General features: G+C 49.5%; 1 protein-coding gene across 10 annotated transcripts in view; it reads right to left on the bottom strand.

The window, feature by feature from the left end:
• Positions 1-818: 818 nt before the first annotated feature.
• Positions 819-17,723, bottom strand: part of MAP4 (microtubule associated protein 4) — a 164,721-nt gene continuing 147,816 nt past the window's right edge. For 6 of the 10 annotated variants that reach the window (XM_052809352.1, XM_052809343.1, XM_052809315.1 and 3 more), the window contains 4 exons: positions 16,761-16,853; positions 11,866-11,947; positions 9,721-9,833; positions 819-6,485 (listed from right to left, as the gene is read on the bottom strand). In XM_052809352.1, coding sequence (XP_052665312.1) covers positions 6,276-6,485; positions 9,721-9,833; positions 11,866-11,947; positions 16,761-16,853 — 498 coding nt within the window. In that variant the 3' untranslated portion in view covers positions 819-6,275. Of the gene's footprint in view, positions 6,600-6,786; positions 6,965-9,720; positions 9,834-11,865; positions 11,948-16,760; positions 16,854-17,723 lie in introns of all 10 variants that reach the window. The other 4 variants (XM_052809295.1, XM_052809287.1, XM_052809335.1 and 1 more) reach the window with 4 other exon arrangements.

Here is a 17,723-nt window from a genome sequence, read left to right on the forward strand (position 1 = left end):
CCCCCCAGGCAGCTGTCAGGGCCCAGAGGCACCAGGAGCACTTTGGTGCTGTGTTTCCCCGGGGGGAACCACGGCAGCTGTGGCTGCCAGAGGTGGGGGGATTTTCCCAGCAGGGCTGGGGAAGCGGGACGGGAGCTGGCTGCTGCTGCTCCGGGCACAGGGATGTGGGTGAAGCCTCTGGGGGGGGCCAGCGGCTGTGGGACAAAACCCGGACAAGGGCAGGGCTGTTTGGGCTCTCAGGCCAAGTCCAGCCTGGGTGTGAAGCCTGAGTGCCTGTCCTGCCCCAGACAAGGCAGAAAACCTTTCTGGTTTTAAGAGCGGGCAGGGGGGCAGCTGCTGTAAGAGGGTGGTGGCCCCTCAGGCCCCCCCCCTCCTTTAGTCACAGCTGTTTCTGGAACCTTGCGCTTGCCCTGGAGCTGAGCTTGGCTACTGCTCAAAGAGGAGCCCGGTGGGATGGGGAGGAAGGAAGAAAGGCCCAGGTGGGTGCCAACCCAAAGCAGGTGTGTGCTGGCAGCTCTGCCTGCTGGCTGTACCAGCTGTGCTGCTCTGCTCACAGGCACCAAGGGCTCACCTTGGCCCGGGGGGGGACAGCAGATGCCTGGTGTCAGCCCAGCACCCCCCTCCCTGCTGAGCCCAGGCACTGAAGGGGGCATTTGCCCCTGTTGAAGTCATCAGAGACAACAAAACTCCTTCCCCCCGTCTTTCTGCACAGCTTCCTCTGCCACCAGCAGGACATCAGGTGCCCCGACTGTGCCACCCCCCCCTCCCCGGCCCAGCCTCCCCCCCCCTCCCCACAAACTCACGCCCATGCTGAGGAGGAACATCTAGAAGCTTTATTTCAACCCTTTACAATAGTAAGAATCACAACATCAAGTCAGGAAATGTTGCTAAGGAGACGACAGTCTTACAGCCCCTCGCAGGAGGGCGAGACAGAAAGGCAGAAGCAAACTGGTATGAATTCACTCCAAGGCAGGAGGGGCTCTGCCCCAGCCCCCCCCACCCACAGAGCTGTTGTCTCAGGCCTTACACCCATGCACTAACCCCCCCTGCCGCCAGCCCTCGCCTCCCTCCCCTCAGCACCACCCCACTACGGTACAGCTACAGCCATGTCACTCGCCCTGGCAGCCGGCACCAGCTGCACCCCCTCCTCGGGCAGCGCGGTGCACCCACCGGCACAGAGGAGACAGTGCTGCCACTGAAATAATCCTATAACACAAAATAATAATAATACATCACATTTAGAGAACACTTTACACACTGCTCACTCCTCACAACAACCCGGTGAGGTAAGTAGTATCATCCCCACTTTGTAGATGGGGAAACTGAGGCAGAGAGGTTAAGTGACTTCCCGAGACCACAGAGGGGGCCGAGCGCCAGGATCAGCCCTCCCGGGCCCTGCGCCCCGAGCCCTTGTCTCCAGCCACGCTGTCCTCTCGGTCCAACCCCTCCACACGGTCATTTCCCCCACTATGTCGTTACTCGTTGTACCTATGTTACGGGGTAATCGAAGCTGCAGGCAATGCTGAATGCTGGGGTGGGATGATCACAACGGGTGCGAGTCTCGTGTCTGATCTCTTACTCTAGACACCAGCTGGTGGCCAGCGAGACTCGCGTGAGGGAGATTTGAAAGGCAAAGGCTTACTCTAGCTGGATTTCAAGTGGTGAGGAGGAAGGAGAGCCAGAGCACGCTTTCCGCTGCTGCCTCCGGTAGCAGTTTTCCACCCCACCCGCAGGCTGCTCCAGGCGAGGAGGGCTTTTCGGTGACGTTTCTCCCAAGCCTGGAGGCTGCTGACCTCCCGACAGCTACGGCCACTCGGCCTTTTGCAGGGGCAGCGTTGAACAGCCGTGACCGGCCCAGGAGAGGCTCGGCCATCTCCTCCTTCCACGTAGAGGGAGGACACAGGAGCCCCATCACCCCAAAGATGTCGCCAATGTCAAGCTCCTGCCCTGTTCCAAGAAAACTAGAAATTCTGCCTAAACAACACAAACACACGAGGGTCCTAGAGCCCCATTCACACACCGACACTATGCAGGGGGACAACAGTGAGGGTCAGCATAGAAAACTACATTCAGTTTGCGGTCAGGACTCCGACCCAAGGGGAGGCGCGCGCTGGGGACAGCAGCAAAGCTGCCGCGGCTCCCGGCCTCCTGCTCCTGTGGCCTCAAGCCCACAAAATTGGTTACTTGACTGTACTTTTTGTTTAACAGTATAAAAAGCCCCGAAGTAACTGTATATGCCACTGATATGCAGGGAGACAGACACCAGGCTCCAGCAGACAGGACAGCAGCTGAGCACCCTGGGCCATGGGGAAGCCACCTGCTCTACCAGAGCACAACTGCTGGCAGCCAGGGAGGGACCCCAGCACCTGCCAGAAAGGAGCTCCCACCCAGCCCTTCCCGCTGCACCGCATCCCCTGCCCGCAGCCTGCACGGCTTTCTCATCACTTCAGCAGCTCAGACACCTCCAAATCAACACTCACCCCGACCACGAGCTTAGGAAAGATCTTTGCTGAGCATCTTGCCCAAGGCAGGAGCAGGCTCCGGCACACCTGGAGCCCAAGTGTTGCCCACGCTGCCTCTGCACCCCATCCAGCAGGGACCAAGCCCGCCAGTGCCCAGCTCACCAAAGCCCCCAGGCTGCTCTGGCCACCCCAGACCACCCCTCTCCACCACACTGCCTTCCCCCCAGAGTCACGCCAAAGGCAGCTGCAGAGAAAGCCAGGACCCACGGGAGGCATCTCGGGACAGGAACGTGTACATTCAAGTTGCATCTAATTCAGACAACTCATTTTTCCCAAGAGAATGTGCTACCTCTAGCCCTAGATCAAGCCAACAGCGAACGCAGCTCCTTCCCCTGCTCTGCCCAGCTGGGCGGGCGCTTAGCCAGCCAGCAGCTTCTCTGTCATCTTCATTTAAGGTCTCAGCACTAACCAGCTCACTCCCACCTCTCCAGATAGGAAACTAAAGTCATTTTCACCACACATGGCTCTCTTCCCAGGCTAGCAATATGTACAGCCGTTTCCTTAAAATAAAAAAAACCAAAAACAAAACTCCGTATTAAAACTGAAGCTGTCCTAGAAAAACCACACCAAACTAGTGTATCCGGATTTAGTTTGTCAGCTAAACACAGGCACAACAAGTGTTAGAGAAAGTGGCACAGAAGCACAGGTCGGTCGGTTAGTGTTCAAGCTGAACCGTGTGAGAGTCTGGGAAGGTTTGTGCATGTTCAGAGACAGGCCTGAATGCCACCGCAACCGTATGCAGACATGAAAGCCTTATCCAAGACTGCCGAGCAGTCAATAAATCAGATAAAAGCAATGCAGGGAGAGAAGGTGGCATTACTGTCCCTTTGCAGGGTCTTAGGGGTTTGCTTGCCTTTTTATTTTTTTGCAATCTCAGAAGATAAAGTGCAATGTTGCCACTTGCCTTCCTCCTGCAACACCTGAACCAAGACCAGGACCCGGCTGCCTCCCTCTGCCCGGGCATCTCACCCCCAGAGCAGAGCAGCACGAGGAACCCGACATTTCAGCTACCACCTCCTCTTTGGTTAACCACAAACACCACCGGACTCTGCCATCCACACCTCCAGCTGGTCCCCTGCCGCTGCCCACCAGCACAAACAAACTTCCCAGTTTCCCTGCCCAGCCAGTGAGGCTGGAGATCGGCTTCAGCCCGCCGCCAGCCAGCATCTGCCTTTCGCAGGCAGGGAAGCAGGGCTCCGCGCACACCTTGCGGGCACAGGACCCTCTCAACAGCGCCTGCCTGCCCTCCCGCAGCTGCCTGCGCAGCCCTGCCTGCCCTGGCCTGGAGCAGATCCGACATTACTGCTCCGGGAAGCACAGCCCCTGCCTTCTCCTGCTGAAGGGATCAGCCTGCTCTCCTCTCAGTCCCTCTCCTCCAAACTTGCCCTCAAGTGTTGGAAATAAAAACAACCAACCCACCCAAGACTGACAAGATCAAGCTGGTGTTTAGAATTTAGCAGTAAGAGAAAGAAGGAAGCATCAGCGAAGGGGCAGTGATATATACCGGAGGGCGGCATGCAGGTGAACGGGTGGTCAGAGGCAGCACCATCACAGGCCACGGAACCGGGGCTGGAGGGGTTCAAGCATCACAACACAGCTCCGCTCTCTTGAGAAATGAGGTTTCCGACCCCTTCCCCATCTCCAGCTTTTCTCTCTGCAGAGCCGGCCACACACGAGGAGAGCGAGAGGGCCCGGGGGGGTTAGTGCTGGCTCCTCCAGGGATGGCCTCGGCAGCGGTGAACGCGAGGCCGCGCAGCAGCAGCACGCACAACACGAGGGCAGGGAGCGACCGGCTCGGCCGCCTTCCCCGGTTTGGGATTAGGGGAACGTGGCACAGAGGGGATGGGAGAGGTGGGGAGGAGGAGGAGGAGGGAGAAGAAGAGGAAGGGAAGCACTGGGAGTTTTCTAGGGTATATATAACCGCCCCTTTCAGGTGCAAATCTGCATTGCTTATTTAAATTTGTATTCAGAGGAAAAAGCACTTATGAAACTAGCAGACGACTTTGATGCAAACTAGTACATTTTAATGCCATTTTATTAGAAATCATGCAAACTTTAATATAAAAAATACAAGTGCAATAAGAATCTTTGTGTGTAAATACAGATTCCGGGTTATCGTGTCATTGTCGGCTTCCCAAAGAAATATTCCCACAAGCATGAGAAGCTGCAGGCTTCCCTCTGTCCCCTCCTTGAACAGCCCCCCCTTAGCACAGGCCTGGTTCAGTTCACTTTGATCCCAGTGTTTTGTTATTCCACTTTTTTTTTTTTTTTGCTTTAAATTAGTTTGACGACCCAAGAACACTTTTTTTTTTTCCATTTATTTACATTTAATTTCTTTAGTGTCATTTGCAACATGAAACGAGGAGCTCACACCTCAAAGAGTAGGTCAATCTCCTTCCTAGTCAGAGCTGCAACTCCCTGGCATTAGAAACCTGCCTCCCCTGCCCCAGCCAAGAGCTCTGCCTCCCTCCCAGCCCTCCACAGACCTTCTGCTAACCCCTGCCTCACGCCCGGGGTGAGAGGTGGCTTTTCCCTTCTTCCCCACCTTGGCCTCCCACCAGACTTGCTCAGCCTGACGATACGGTTACCCATACATCAGCCTCTGTTAAAACAACACACACGCACACCACAGACCTGCTTTTGCCTTGGAACTCACGGCCTGCGTTAACCTGCAACTCCACCGCGAAAGCAGCCTCCTGCCTTTCCTCCAGACCTCAGGCCCTGGCTGAAAAAAAGGTAAAATCCCAGGGCTTTGGCTGTGCAAGTTAATAAATAAACCGTCTTTGCCTTGCTAATGTGCAGAAGGTCCTAGGCATCCTCCAGGGCTGGTGGTTTGGCCCTGCAGGAGGTTTTACGAGCATCGATTCAACACGTCTCGTTGCAGTCAACACAGGCTTCATCTGATCTGTTACAGCAAGTTTTCCTTTAACACATTCTTGTGCCTTTCATTTCAGACATGGCTTAATCCCATGAATTTGCTCCATCGTTTTAAAATATTAAAAAAAAAAACCAAACAAACCCAAACAACAACAAAAGAGTTACAATTGCTGGATATGTCAATAAGAAGCCAGCACTGCAGCAGCGGTTAATGTCTCTACTCTCCTACGGTTAGGAAAAGAAGGAAAGAGAAAAGGAAACTTAGCATGGGTTTGTAGCACAATAAATCATCAACACATCGTCACAAAGAATAAAAGGTTAAAGTCAACAGTTAAAACAGCCTAACGTGTGTGTATAATATATATCATCATCAAACAGGATCAGCAGAAACTGAAGCGGCAAGGAGGAAAAAGTTGGGTTTTTTTAAAAAAAGACAGAAAGAAAGATCACAGCTTATCCCTATTAACTCTGGCCTGGCTTCAGCCACCAGCAGCATCGGCGTGCTCCCACCCAGCCACCCGCCGCCCAGGCTTGCTGTGCGTCTCCCCACTGCTCGGGACAGCAAGGCACAGCCTGGAAGTCACTAGATGCCCGTCCTCGACACATGACACTAACGCCCACTCTAGTATCCCCCTAAAAGCAAAAGGGACGAGGCGTGGAGAGGGAAGGAAGCCCTTTCCAGCCAAGAAGGGACCACCAGAGCCCGGCACGCTCGGGCAGGGGCGAGCCTCCAGGATGCTTCGAGGAGTCAGCGCGGCCGAAAGGGACGCTAGCCCTGCTAAACGCTGTCCCCTTCCCATCTAAAGCCAGACACCGGGTTAAGAGAGCCAAGCTGCGTTACTCTGGGGAGCACGTGGGAGACGGGGCTGGGAGGGGTCACAAGCCTTGCTGAGAAAGCGCTGCAAGGGGAGCTGGCTGTTGCAGCGGTGACAAGGAGGCGACTGAGCCCAGGCTCTCGCTGACGGATGTGCTACGCCAGGGGGAAGTGCTGCTGGAAAGGTTGGGGGGTTTGGAGACGACGATTTCCGCTCCGTGGTCTGTTCGAGCCTTGGCCTTCTCACGGAACGTCAGCTTGTGAGATTCAATCTGCAGCGACACAAGGGCAGGTGAGAAGGGGAAGGGCAGGAGGAGGAAAGAGGAGGAGGAGAGAGGGGACAGGAGGGGAATGGAAGACGATACCATAATGTCATCATTAGATGCCTGGAAAATAAAAGGCAATTTTCTGAATTAAAAAAAGGCAGAAAAACCCTACAGACATCGATACAAACAGTTCAACGTTCAGATTACAGCGGTGTGACCAGTGCCCAGGGGCGGCTGCTCTGCCCTGCTGCAGTGCTCTCCCCAACCCACCCGGCAGAGTGCGTAGAGAGAAGGCGCAGGCACTTACTTGTTTCTTGTATCTGAGTCTCGAAGCTCTGAATTTCCCTTTGGTCACCACCGCTCAGGGCAGTGGGCACTGCCGGCCCTACGCCATTCTCCCGCATCTCACTGCCTGCCTGGGCCGCTGTCACCTCTCCGTTCTGAGGGGCTGGCGGGAGCTGCCCTGGCTCCACGCTCCCCTCAGCCTACAATGAGACAACGGGGTGGGGAGGACGACAGGGACGAGTCAATAGAAGATGGGGGGGTGGGTGAAGTGCGGGTTCCCAGAGCCCCCTCCGCCCTCCCCAGCTGCCGAGACACACGCAGGGATGAGGGGGTGTTTGGAAGCGGGGAAGCAGCCCCTCTGCTCCCCGGGAAGCCGCCGTCCTGACCAGCTTTCCAGCTTCTCGCAGCGCTTTGGTCCCCCGCAGAGCCATCGGCCCCGCACCGCTCCCTGCCAGCTCATCCGAACACAGGCACCATGGGCCCGACCACAGGGTCCAGAGCCCAGTGCCCTCTCCCCAAACACATGCCTGTAATGCCCTGGTGACAGAGGACAGCCAAGGCACATTGACAGGACTAAAGCAGAGCGCTACAGGGTCAAAAGCAAGCAGGTGGTTTGGGTACATTGCAGTGAAGCAGCCTCCGTTATTTGGGGACACATTTATATACCAGACCCAAAGAATACACAGCGGATCCCAAAGCAGGAAGACCAAGTTTGCACCAAGGACCTCATCCTCACTTGATGCTGGACTATGAACTGAGAGTGCAGTCTTTAGAGAAGACCCTGTCCTGCTCTCTTCTCCTACCATAGCTGGTTATCCCACCTGGAGTCACCAACTTCTACTAGCCTTGGAGAAGAGCGAAGTCCTACTGCTGTCAGGGGAGAGACTAATAGGCTGGTGGGAGCCTGCTGAGAGTACTGCAGAGTTGCTTGGAAAGACATTCAGACACCACCAATGCTGCAGGGCATGGCAAGCAGAGAAGATGCCACATTGGACCAGCCCAGCTCCAGGAAGGGGCAACCCATCCAGCCAGGACATCCCCTTGCTGCCACGTTCAGTAGGGAAGAGTACAGGGAGGGGGTGGCACCCTCCGGTCCAAAGCAGCTCTGCTCTGACCCCGTGCCCTTGCCCCACAAAGTCTCATCTGCAGGGAATAAGGTTGCTGCAGTCTTCTCAAGACTAAGTCAGGCCCTCCCCCTGCAGCCCAGGTAGCAATGCTGGACCTGCTTACTCAACAAGCAACAAAACCACCTGGCCTTCCTTCTGGGGTCCAAATTCCCATCCATGAACTGACAGCAACACTGATATCCTGCAGGAACTACAGGGACCTGGATGATCCCCACACCTCCACGAGAGCTGCAGGGGGTAGCTGAGCCAGAGCAGCCAGCCCTTTTGCACGTGGGTGCCAGCCCCAAAGTGCCACCTGCCCCTGCTCTGACAACAGCACTGGCTGAGATCTGTGGGATGCAACAGGGAACTGATTTGGCCTCTGTATTGCAAGGCTGAATATTAGAGCCCCCAAAAATACTGGATGAGAGCGTCATCAACAGAGGCTCTTCGCACCCATGGAGATGGGAGGAAAATACTAAAAAAAAAAACCAAACCAAAACAAAACAAAACCACCCCCACACTAATTACTAACAGGTAAGATTTTAGAACTTCAGTTAAAACCCTAGTTACCAGCAAATAGCACTGGTATACGGACTAGACGCTCCAGTAAACTGGAACAGCCAGGCACCATTACAGAAAGTTTCCTATCCCTACCAACACACCAGCAGCTTCTCTAGTTCCTTTCAGCTTTTCACTGAGCCCCGATTTGCGAGGCTGAAGTTTACATAAAGGACTGGAGAGAGGAGAGTCCTGGTATGTCCCCAGCAAATATTCTGGCAGTCACCTCTTGCCTTGTTTTAATGGGGATGATTAAGCACATACTAAATATACTTGTGAATTCTGCTGCGTGATCTGCTCTTTAGGACAGGGATTATTTCTTTCAAATTCACATGGCATTTAACACAATAGCTCGAGCTGGCTGAACTCTAAACCCTTCCACAACACAAAAGTGCTCAAACAAAACAATGCTGGGACAACCAAGGGAACTCGGTGTTTAGAAGGGGTTTCTTCTCCTCCATCTGTCTATCCTGCTGGGGGCAAAGACTAAGTCATATTTTAACAGTTCTGATGCCGGAGCACAGGATTGTTTTCTCCACTTCCAGCACTACCAGCCAATTCAGAAGCAGCGGTGTTTCACATAAAAGCCCCAGCACTAGTGACTACCTAAACATAATCCCTGGCGCTGCTCTAATCATTATGTGGCATGATAGGTCAAGCCCACACATCCATCACTTGGTCATTCAAGCGGGGGTAATTTCCCTCCCCTCAGCACAGATGTCGCATTGCTGTAGCAAGACCTGCAATTTGCAGAGCCGAGGCTGGGGGCAGTTTATGTTCTCATGGGGAGAAGCGCTGAATCACAGCAACGAGAGCGCAACAATCTTTTCTTATCCTCACAGAAAGGGCCTTTGGGCTGGGCTGCAGTACAAGTTATGGGCTGAAAAGTGCTCCTGAGAGCTGCAAGGTGCTATCTCCCAGCACAGAGCACTTTGATCTCACCAGCTTTACCAGAGGGAAAAGCGGGAAAGGGCCACGGGCAGCTTCCCTGACGGGCTTATAGCTTACAGAGCGATCCCTGCTCTCAGACTCGTAGAGGAAGGATGCAATTGGGCAGTACAAGCCCTCTGAGTAACACCTAGCAGGGAGCCCATTCAGGCAGGCCACTGAGGTGGTTCATAGCTCTCTCTCCTTTTCAACTCATACTTACTCCTGGGGTTCACAATAGAGCCTATAAAAGATGGCTATAAAAGGCTGGGGGTGGAGAAGCTGCACTACATCAACAGCAGGACAAGGAGAAGAACCAAATTTAAACCCTACCCTGATGTGCCAGAGCTTGCTGCACCCACCTTCACGGTTCCTCCCGTGGGCAAGTGTCCCACGTTGTCCAGAGAACCCACTTTGGCTTGGGCCTTCTCCTTGAAGTTCAGCTTCTGGTTCTCAATTTTGACATCTCCTCCCCCTAGAACAAGAATGTGTAGGAGTGAGTTTATTAATGCCTCCAGAACAGTCCCACCCGAGTTCTGTCCCCTTCCCAGCCCCCACTGAGGAACCACTGGGGACCCAGTGTACTTTGGAGGTGGGACAGGAACAAATAATACCTTCTCTTTCCAGTTAAGGTTCAGTTTAAAAACCAGCAAGATCAAAGTCGGTGATCTGCACCTGTACAGGCCAAGCAAAACTGCAAAGCAAGCAGGGCTGCACGGCAAAGCCCTGGAGGTGCCCTCAGCTGGGGAACTCCACAAGTCCAGACAGACAGGCTGGAAGATATCCGCATGCCAACTGCCTCACTGGATCTGCTCGTGAATCTGGCTCCCCTAGCAGAGGTGTGAAATGCCACTTCCACCCGATCCCACGCCGGTGCGTTTTTTGATGGCTAATACCAGCTGCCCACTCCTATCTGTGTCCCTTGCCAAGGTCTCTGCCAGCTCAGCCCATCTGCGTAGTCGTCGGTGCCGGGACACGTTCTGCTCCTTTTTGTTAACTGCCTTCCTTTGCTCATTATCTGTTCCCACTCCTACTCCATCACTGGCAGTTGTTTGACTGCCTGGACCGACAGCTCCCTCCCCGACACACAAACCCACATGCCACTGCCTGAACTACTCAGAAGGCAGCCGTGCAGGCGGGGAGAAGCCAAACATGGGAACTGGATGGACACCAGGTTCAGGAGAACCTGAAGGTCAGAAAAACAACTGTACATTTCCAGCAAGATTTTCCTAGATTTAGAATACTGCAGTTCCCATTAATATATAAGACTATATGTGCAGTCCACATTCCAGAAGGTTTCTCAAAAAAACTATTTAAGTATTGCTAAGCACAACTTTGCTTCCCAGTGACATCATTAAATACTCAGTGCTCAGCACTCTGGAAGCTTGGCATGGCCAATGATGGGAGCCAACTGATTTGGTCTAACAAAATCAGTTAAAACATCTGACAACAGATGGATGGATATTCTGCTTTAATCAGCCCTGGACAAGAGCAGTTATTGTCACACACAGCTTGTTATTACAGAGCACTGAATAAACAGAGGTCATGTTTGTGGCACCACGTTCTCAAAGCAGGAGCGCGTTTTGAGGCATTGAACCGTGGTGCTCGGTGTATAAGGTTGGACTGCTTTCAACCTAACAGGCTGGCAGAAAGGGTGCAGGAAACTCCCAGGAGCAGACAAAGACAAGCTTGTAGTATTTGTTTGCAGCTTTGGTCAGTGAACTTTGTCCCTCGTGCACGGATGTTTGACTGCCAGGATTCTTCCTGTGCAGATAAATGACCTCAGATACAGACAAACCAGCAGAAGTCAGTGAACTGACTGTACTTCAGGATGTTACAAAGGTACAGTTCAAACAATCTGCCTACAGCCACAGTACCTTGAACTCAAGATTTGCCTATGCTCCAACTGAGCAGTGGGCTCGTCATTGCTTGGTTAGGAAACCTGAAATTTGCAGGAATTCACACAGAGTAATTGCTGTGTTCTCAGTGGGGAACAAATAATTCCTGCCCACTCATCCCATAATATGTCATTAAAGAGCCAAAAGTGTTATTAAGACAGGAGCTGCTACTGAACCAAAGGCTAAAAAGACCCTTGTATCTGCTTTGAAGAACTGGAGGGAAGTTACTTTATCCTTTCATAGTGCACATATGTTCAGAGAGCCCCAAAGCCCTCTGTAAGGATGGACGAAGCTTCCAGACTCCTGGAACGGTCATGGTAAGTATCCACTTTTTTTTTTTTTTTTTTTTTTTTCCCCAAATAGGGAGGAAAAAGAGAACTGAGTCAAAGCAGCAGACTATCTTCACAGGCAAGATGAAATCCCACATCTCCTAATTCCCTTCTCTGCTCATGAAACCACCAGGAATTGCTAAAGAAGCTAGACAGGACTTCTAGAAATACTCCCTGAAAGCAACAACCTCCTTAAACTCTTTCAGTCGCAATCCAGGACTGTACTTAAGTGATGTGCAATATCTACACACAAATCATGAGGAAATGGTAAAAGTTCTACCTGGCTTATGCTTGATATTTGCTTTAGAGCCACACTTCGAGGACACTTTGGAAAGGTCAACTTTCTTGTTCTGGATCTGCACCTAAAGAGACAAAAAGAAACAACTCAACACAGAGAAACATTTCCTGTGAATCTGAAGGCCAATACACCATCTCAAACATCAGGTGACACTTAATTCACCTGCACCCCTCTTCCACTGTATTCTATTTTCATATTGATTTCCCAGCCACTGTGTGCCAAATGCTATAGTCGGCTTTAGCATTATTTAAAGGCCTGCACAAGCCAGAAGTGGTTAATGTGAGCAGAGAGAAACTGAGACCAGATAAAACTAACAGATGGATGGTAACCAGAAATGGGAGTCTTGAGTTCATGGCACATCCATGGAATACAAAAGCACTTGGGAGAAGGACCAAAAAAAGCCAATCCCATTGCCATGTTCCCCAGACTGTTTCTGCCCAGCGCTGGCTCTGCCTCTGAAGACACAGGCCATTGCCTGGGCAGCTCCAGACAGTCACCAGGACAGATGTCATCTCACAGTTCTACTCAGCCACTCTCTTGCTGTAGGGCTAGAGAGACATGCCACCAGCTCCAACTTTTTCTCTCTACCATCTTCAATGTGCAGACTGACCCACGTCTAATTGTCAGGCTTTGTTCACAGCCTCCTCGCAGTGGTCTTTCCTCCCTGCTGAGAACAGGACATCAGGAAGGATCATCGTGCCCAGATGGAACAAACTGCTCGAAGAAGCTATTCTTCTCAAAGACAAAACGCTGGGAGTAGGGAAGCTATTCCCCAGTATTATTTCCTTTAACCTCATTTTACCAGTGACTTGGTACTGGCATACAAAACCTTCAATGAAAAAATGTTCAGTGATGCAGTCATGAAATCATGAGATATTCATGACTCGGTAAATGACCTTCTTCCAAGTCATGGTGTTTGTGGACTTCAGTTTGAATTTGGGGAGAAGTGTCTTCTCTGGGGTGAGACAAAGGCAGAGTCAAAATGTCACAGGTTTTCTGTCTTTTTGCTCAAAAAATATTTCACCTCCTACATTTGGACCAAGTGCATTGTACAGAGCCCCATTTCTGACATCTTTAAAATTTCTCCTGCAGCTCCAGATGGATGAAAAATTCCTCTATTCCAGAATGAACTTCTTGTCTAACTACTTGGAGATCTTTCATTTCATACAAACAGGGTAACTTACACTGGAAGAACTTCTGGTCATCTCGTCTAACCCCCTACTAAGTTGATATAACTTTACATGGCAAAAATCCGGGGTTTTTTGGTAGGAATGTTAAGAGGATCACCTCTCCCAATCATGTCAGCAACCACCAGCTGGCACCTACGTGCACAGAAAGTTCTGCTATAGATCATCTCGCAGAGAAAATGAAAGTCTTTCTTTTTGAATGTGACAAGAATTCGTTCACTTAGAAGCTACTCTAAAAGCCTATTGAGAATTATCATGATAATTGGCAATGCATCTTTCTCAGGAAGCATGAATCCTCCTAGTACTTGTGAAGAGGGATGAGTCAAAGCCCTGATGTCTTGTTTGCTCAGAATTAGAAGAACAGCACAGTTCAGCCTCCTGCTACGCTGTTCCATGTTCACATACCCTGAGTCAGTGACACCAGAAACTCTGAAAAGGTGAGATCACAGCTACTGAATTTGATTTTCTTGGGGGTTGCTAGTTAAGTTACTACAGCTTTCATAATGAGTACTTGTTTGCTTGAACTGGAATAAAACTAAATTTACTTCACATAATGCATTTAAAAATAATAATGTTTGTTATCAGCTAGGGTAGACATACCCAGTTATGACTCCTCATGATTTCACCTGGGGATCCAAACAATTATACCTAAATGGAAGTCTATTTCTTGTAAGATTTCTAATGTTAGTTGTTTTGAGCTTGCAATGGGAAACACATTTAAAGGCCTGGGCTTGCATTTATAGAGTCAAATACTCAGACTCTCGTGCCAGAAATGAATTTTAGATCTGAAAGCTTGATACAGAGGCTCCGATGGGAAATGTGATCCTCATCTCTTTTTAGATTTTCTATCTCTGACCGTTTCCCAATCCACCTAAGCAGGTCAAGCCAAAGGGTAGAGAAACATACGTACATTCCAAATCACCTTGTTAAATCTGCAACATGTACACTACCCACACTTTCTAAAATCTACCTCTTTACTGTTGCTTTCTTTAAAAAGAGAGGGGCAAGATAGTAAAGCACAACAAAAGCTTTTACCCAGGAAACCTAACTATGTTTGTGTCAAGATATTTATGGCAAATATAACATGAGTAGGAACAACGTCTACTGCTTTTGAACATGTCTGCTTGGGTATCTTGGAGGGGAGAAGAAATTATCTCTGTGTACAGAAGGCAAAATGGGTACCCGAACAGAGTGTACCAGCTAAGAACCACTTCACTTAGGTAGGATGTCCATAACTTCTACCAGAGCAACCCTAAAGCTGAATCATAATTTGATACTAACGACAGCTTTTGTCCACAGGATTCCTAAAAGCTTTAACTGAAGCCACAGACTAGAACAACGGACTTTCCAGACATTCCCATCAGCAGTGTGGTTCAGGAATTAAACATCGGGAAGTCTTCTATCAGAAGTGATCGTTGTAACTATTTGAACAAGAAAACATCTTGGAAGAGGACACTAATATTACAGTGCCCCAAAGGGAGTGAGCAGATATAAAAATGGACAAAAGGAAATGCTTTCATAGGAAGCCAGACTGCTCACTGCATCTTGTCTACTCACACTGGTACTGCCTGTGTTGGGTTTGGGGGCGTTGGATGGCTGAGAACAACTGCCTGAAGCTGGTTTGGGGGCATTTGGAACCTGGAAATAATAAGCACTTTATTCTCTATTCTCAAAGCAAAAAGCTTAAGCAGTTGAGCAAGAAGGAAAATTTCAGTGGTAAAAGGAGAGTGTAGAAGAAGAGAAAAAGGAAGCAGGCACACACTTGTCCCCTGGAGTTGGGAATGTCCCCAGGACAGGACAGTAAAGAGGAAAGGACAGGTTTGGTGATTCATTAGAAGAAAGGATAGTTCACTAATGTAGTTAATCAAGCAAGAAAAATATCCCCCACATTTAAATCACATTTCTGTTGGCCTCAAAAAAGGGAAAAGTATGTGTGAGACCCATTGTCCACTAAAAGGCTATACAAAGTATGAGTAGCAAAATTAAAGTGGCTTATAAAATACAGCTCTTTTGAGCGCATGAACAGTTAACTTAGAACAGCTGCTCCTTAACAGTATAGCCAAAGGGACTTCTGCCACAAAACACTGATTATGTATAAACAGTCTGTTCCAAACTTGGGTGACAAAACCAGATGAAATATGCAGTAGGAACAGAAACGTGCATAGCTAAAAAAATATTATGAGGGCACCTAATTGACATGATGATCTCAACATCAGCTTTTCCTTCTGTGGTGCAGAGTTCTCCTGCATGAGCATTTCTATGGGAAGCTCCATACACACATGTATGCACTCCTATAAACACTGGGTAAGTCACAGAAATATCAAATGAGAATGGCAAATCCAAGCACTGTTGAGAATCCACAAACTGGAAGGCAAGGAGGGCAGCAGAGATGCATGTCCAGCGACTCCCAACAGGAAGTCAAGCTTAGTTAAGTGAACACTGCATGTATGAATTCAACATCTGTCTCTTACCACCTTGGCAACCAACCTGTAGGGAACACGTTTGTTAAGAACCCAGACTTGGTTGTCTCTCAAAGATTTAAAGAAGAATTGGTCATGTAGAGTAGAGGTTCAGCCAGCTAGACAAATACATGTATATTTCCCAGGAAAAGTTGCCACAGCAGTTTCCACCAGTCAGGTCCCATGCAGCATTTGTATTCGCTGAACCAGACATCAGACAGAACACACTGACTATACAGCAACAGTAAGTCTGGTCCCAGAAATTGAATATTTGCAGGGAGTTTCATTGATGCTGGCTCTCAGGCACTGGGCACAGAGAAAGCATCACAAGACATGATAGCTGGACGTCACTCCTCAGGAACCCGGCATATTTAAACACCAGTAGAAAAAAACTCCTTAGACTTAAGTAATTCAGTGCCTTTTTGAAACCATCCAATCTTTGTACTTCTGCAAACTATCCCTAGTACAAACCCCCTAGTGTGGATTTGTTAAGGTAGTACAGATTTGCGCACAAGGAAACAAGGCTGCCAAACTATAGTCATGTTTTCAAAAGCTTTCGTATCTGGATAGTTAACCTAGGTTTTTTTGCCAGACACTTTCAGGATATAATACTCCAAACCAAGTACACAGACATTACAAGATTAGCCTTCTATTTTAATAAGCTCAACTCTGCTGCCAGAGATACCAGTAGCCTTTAAATTTAGAAATTAATCGCAGCTCAAATATTAAGTCCCAGAGTCTTTTCCTCCTCCTTTTTCAAAGTCTCCCTTGATGTGAAACAAGTGAAATTACTCTGACTCAGGCTCACTCTATTAGCCAATGAAGAGTAACAGGCACTTCTAGGCCACAACTCATTTCATCTGAAAAATCAGACATCTAAAACAGGTCAGAGGGCTGATGAGGTGCCTCCACTGACTGCAGAAGGAATCCACGGTGAGCTAACTCCTGGGGTCAGTGATGTGTACATCCTACATTTGGTCATGAATACCACGTAAATCATGCAAGAAATAGGTCAGGTGTATTTGTAGTACTATGAAACAAAACATACACATTCAACCTAGCATCCCATGGGGGGGGGGGGGGAATTCTCTAGCCTACATTATTTCCAGAAGCCCTGAAACTCTGCCACACCTTTCTGCCTGAAACAGAGCATTCTTAAGACTGACATATAAAAACATAGTACAAGAGAAGGAGTTAGTAGAAAGACAGCTTGCCCAGAGCCCATACTTACATTCCCACCTCCAGGGACATGCTTAATATTGTCCTTGGAACCACACTTGGACTGAACATGGCTGTAGTTCGCTTTTTTGGAGACTATCTGGACCTGGAATGTTACAGAATGGAAAACAACACAAGGGAAGAGGACTGGTTAGAGTTGTCATATGGCAGGCTGGAGTGGATGCTCTAACATGGTGGATAAACAAGGAGTTGTGTTAAACTCAATCCAACTTTAGTATTAGGTGTGAAAGCAACTGAAGAGGAGAGTGAGAAAAAAGTGAACAAAACAAAAGGCTGCACAGACAGTGTTAGTGCGAGAGCGTAAGCGCTACCATGAAGACCGCTTCTCCATATACTCTACGGGTTAGCATCACCGGGCGGGCGCCTGCCTGCCAGAAGGGCTGGGTTCGTCTATGTTCCCCGTGAAGCTTCCCGGGAACTCTCTGGTGAGAGCTTCCCCAGAGCAGAAAGAGCCAGCTCAGCTGCCTCGTTCCTCCATAGATCGGAGCCATGGGGCCACCACTTCCAACAACGCTATGAACTGCTCAGTGTCTGCACTTTTATTTCCATTTGCCTGGATTGGCTCCAGTCCTGGGTAATGTCTTTCAAAACCTCTGGGCAGTAAAGCCTGGTCTGAGAAACAATTCTTCTGATGAAGGCTGTCAAACCTTCAGCTAAATTTTATCAGACGAGTCTTATGTTAATTAAATTGTTTCTCTTTTAAACTGAAATGACTTGGACTTTTTCAAAATACAAAAGGAGTATGCTAAGAGAGCTTTTACTCACAAAGGTAGTAACTGAGTTAGAGTAACAGGCTCGTGTTTACAAAGGTTAGTTATGACACGTGTTTAGTCTGGGAGTTAACACAGCACAAAACATGGCAGAAGCTGTATCCTACTTTCTAGAAAGAGGTGATATATTTGAAGCACAAAAGGAATCACCAGAACATTCTCACTTTAGCAGGTTTCCAAAAGCT

This window comes from Harpia harpyja, chromosome 1 (assembly GCF_026419915.1).
Source record: "Harpia harpyja isolate bHarHar1 chromosome 1, bHarHar1 primary haplotype, whole genome shotgun sequence".
Taxonomy (NCBI): domain Eukaryota; kingdom Metazoa; phylum Chordata; class Aves; order Accipitriformes; family Accipitridae; genus Harpia; species Harpia harpyja.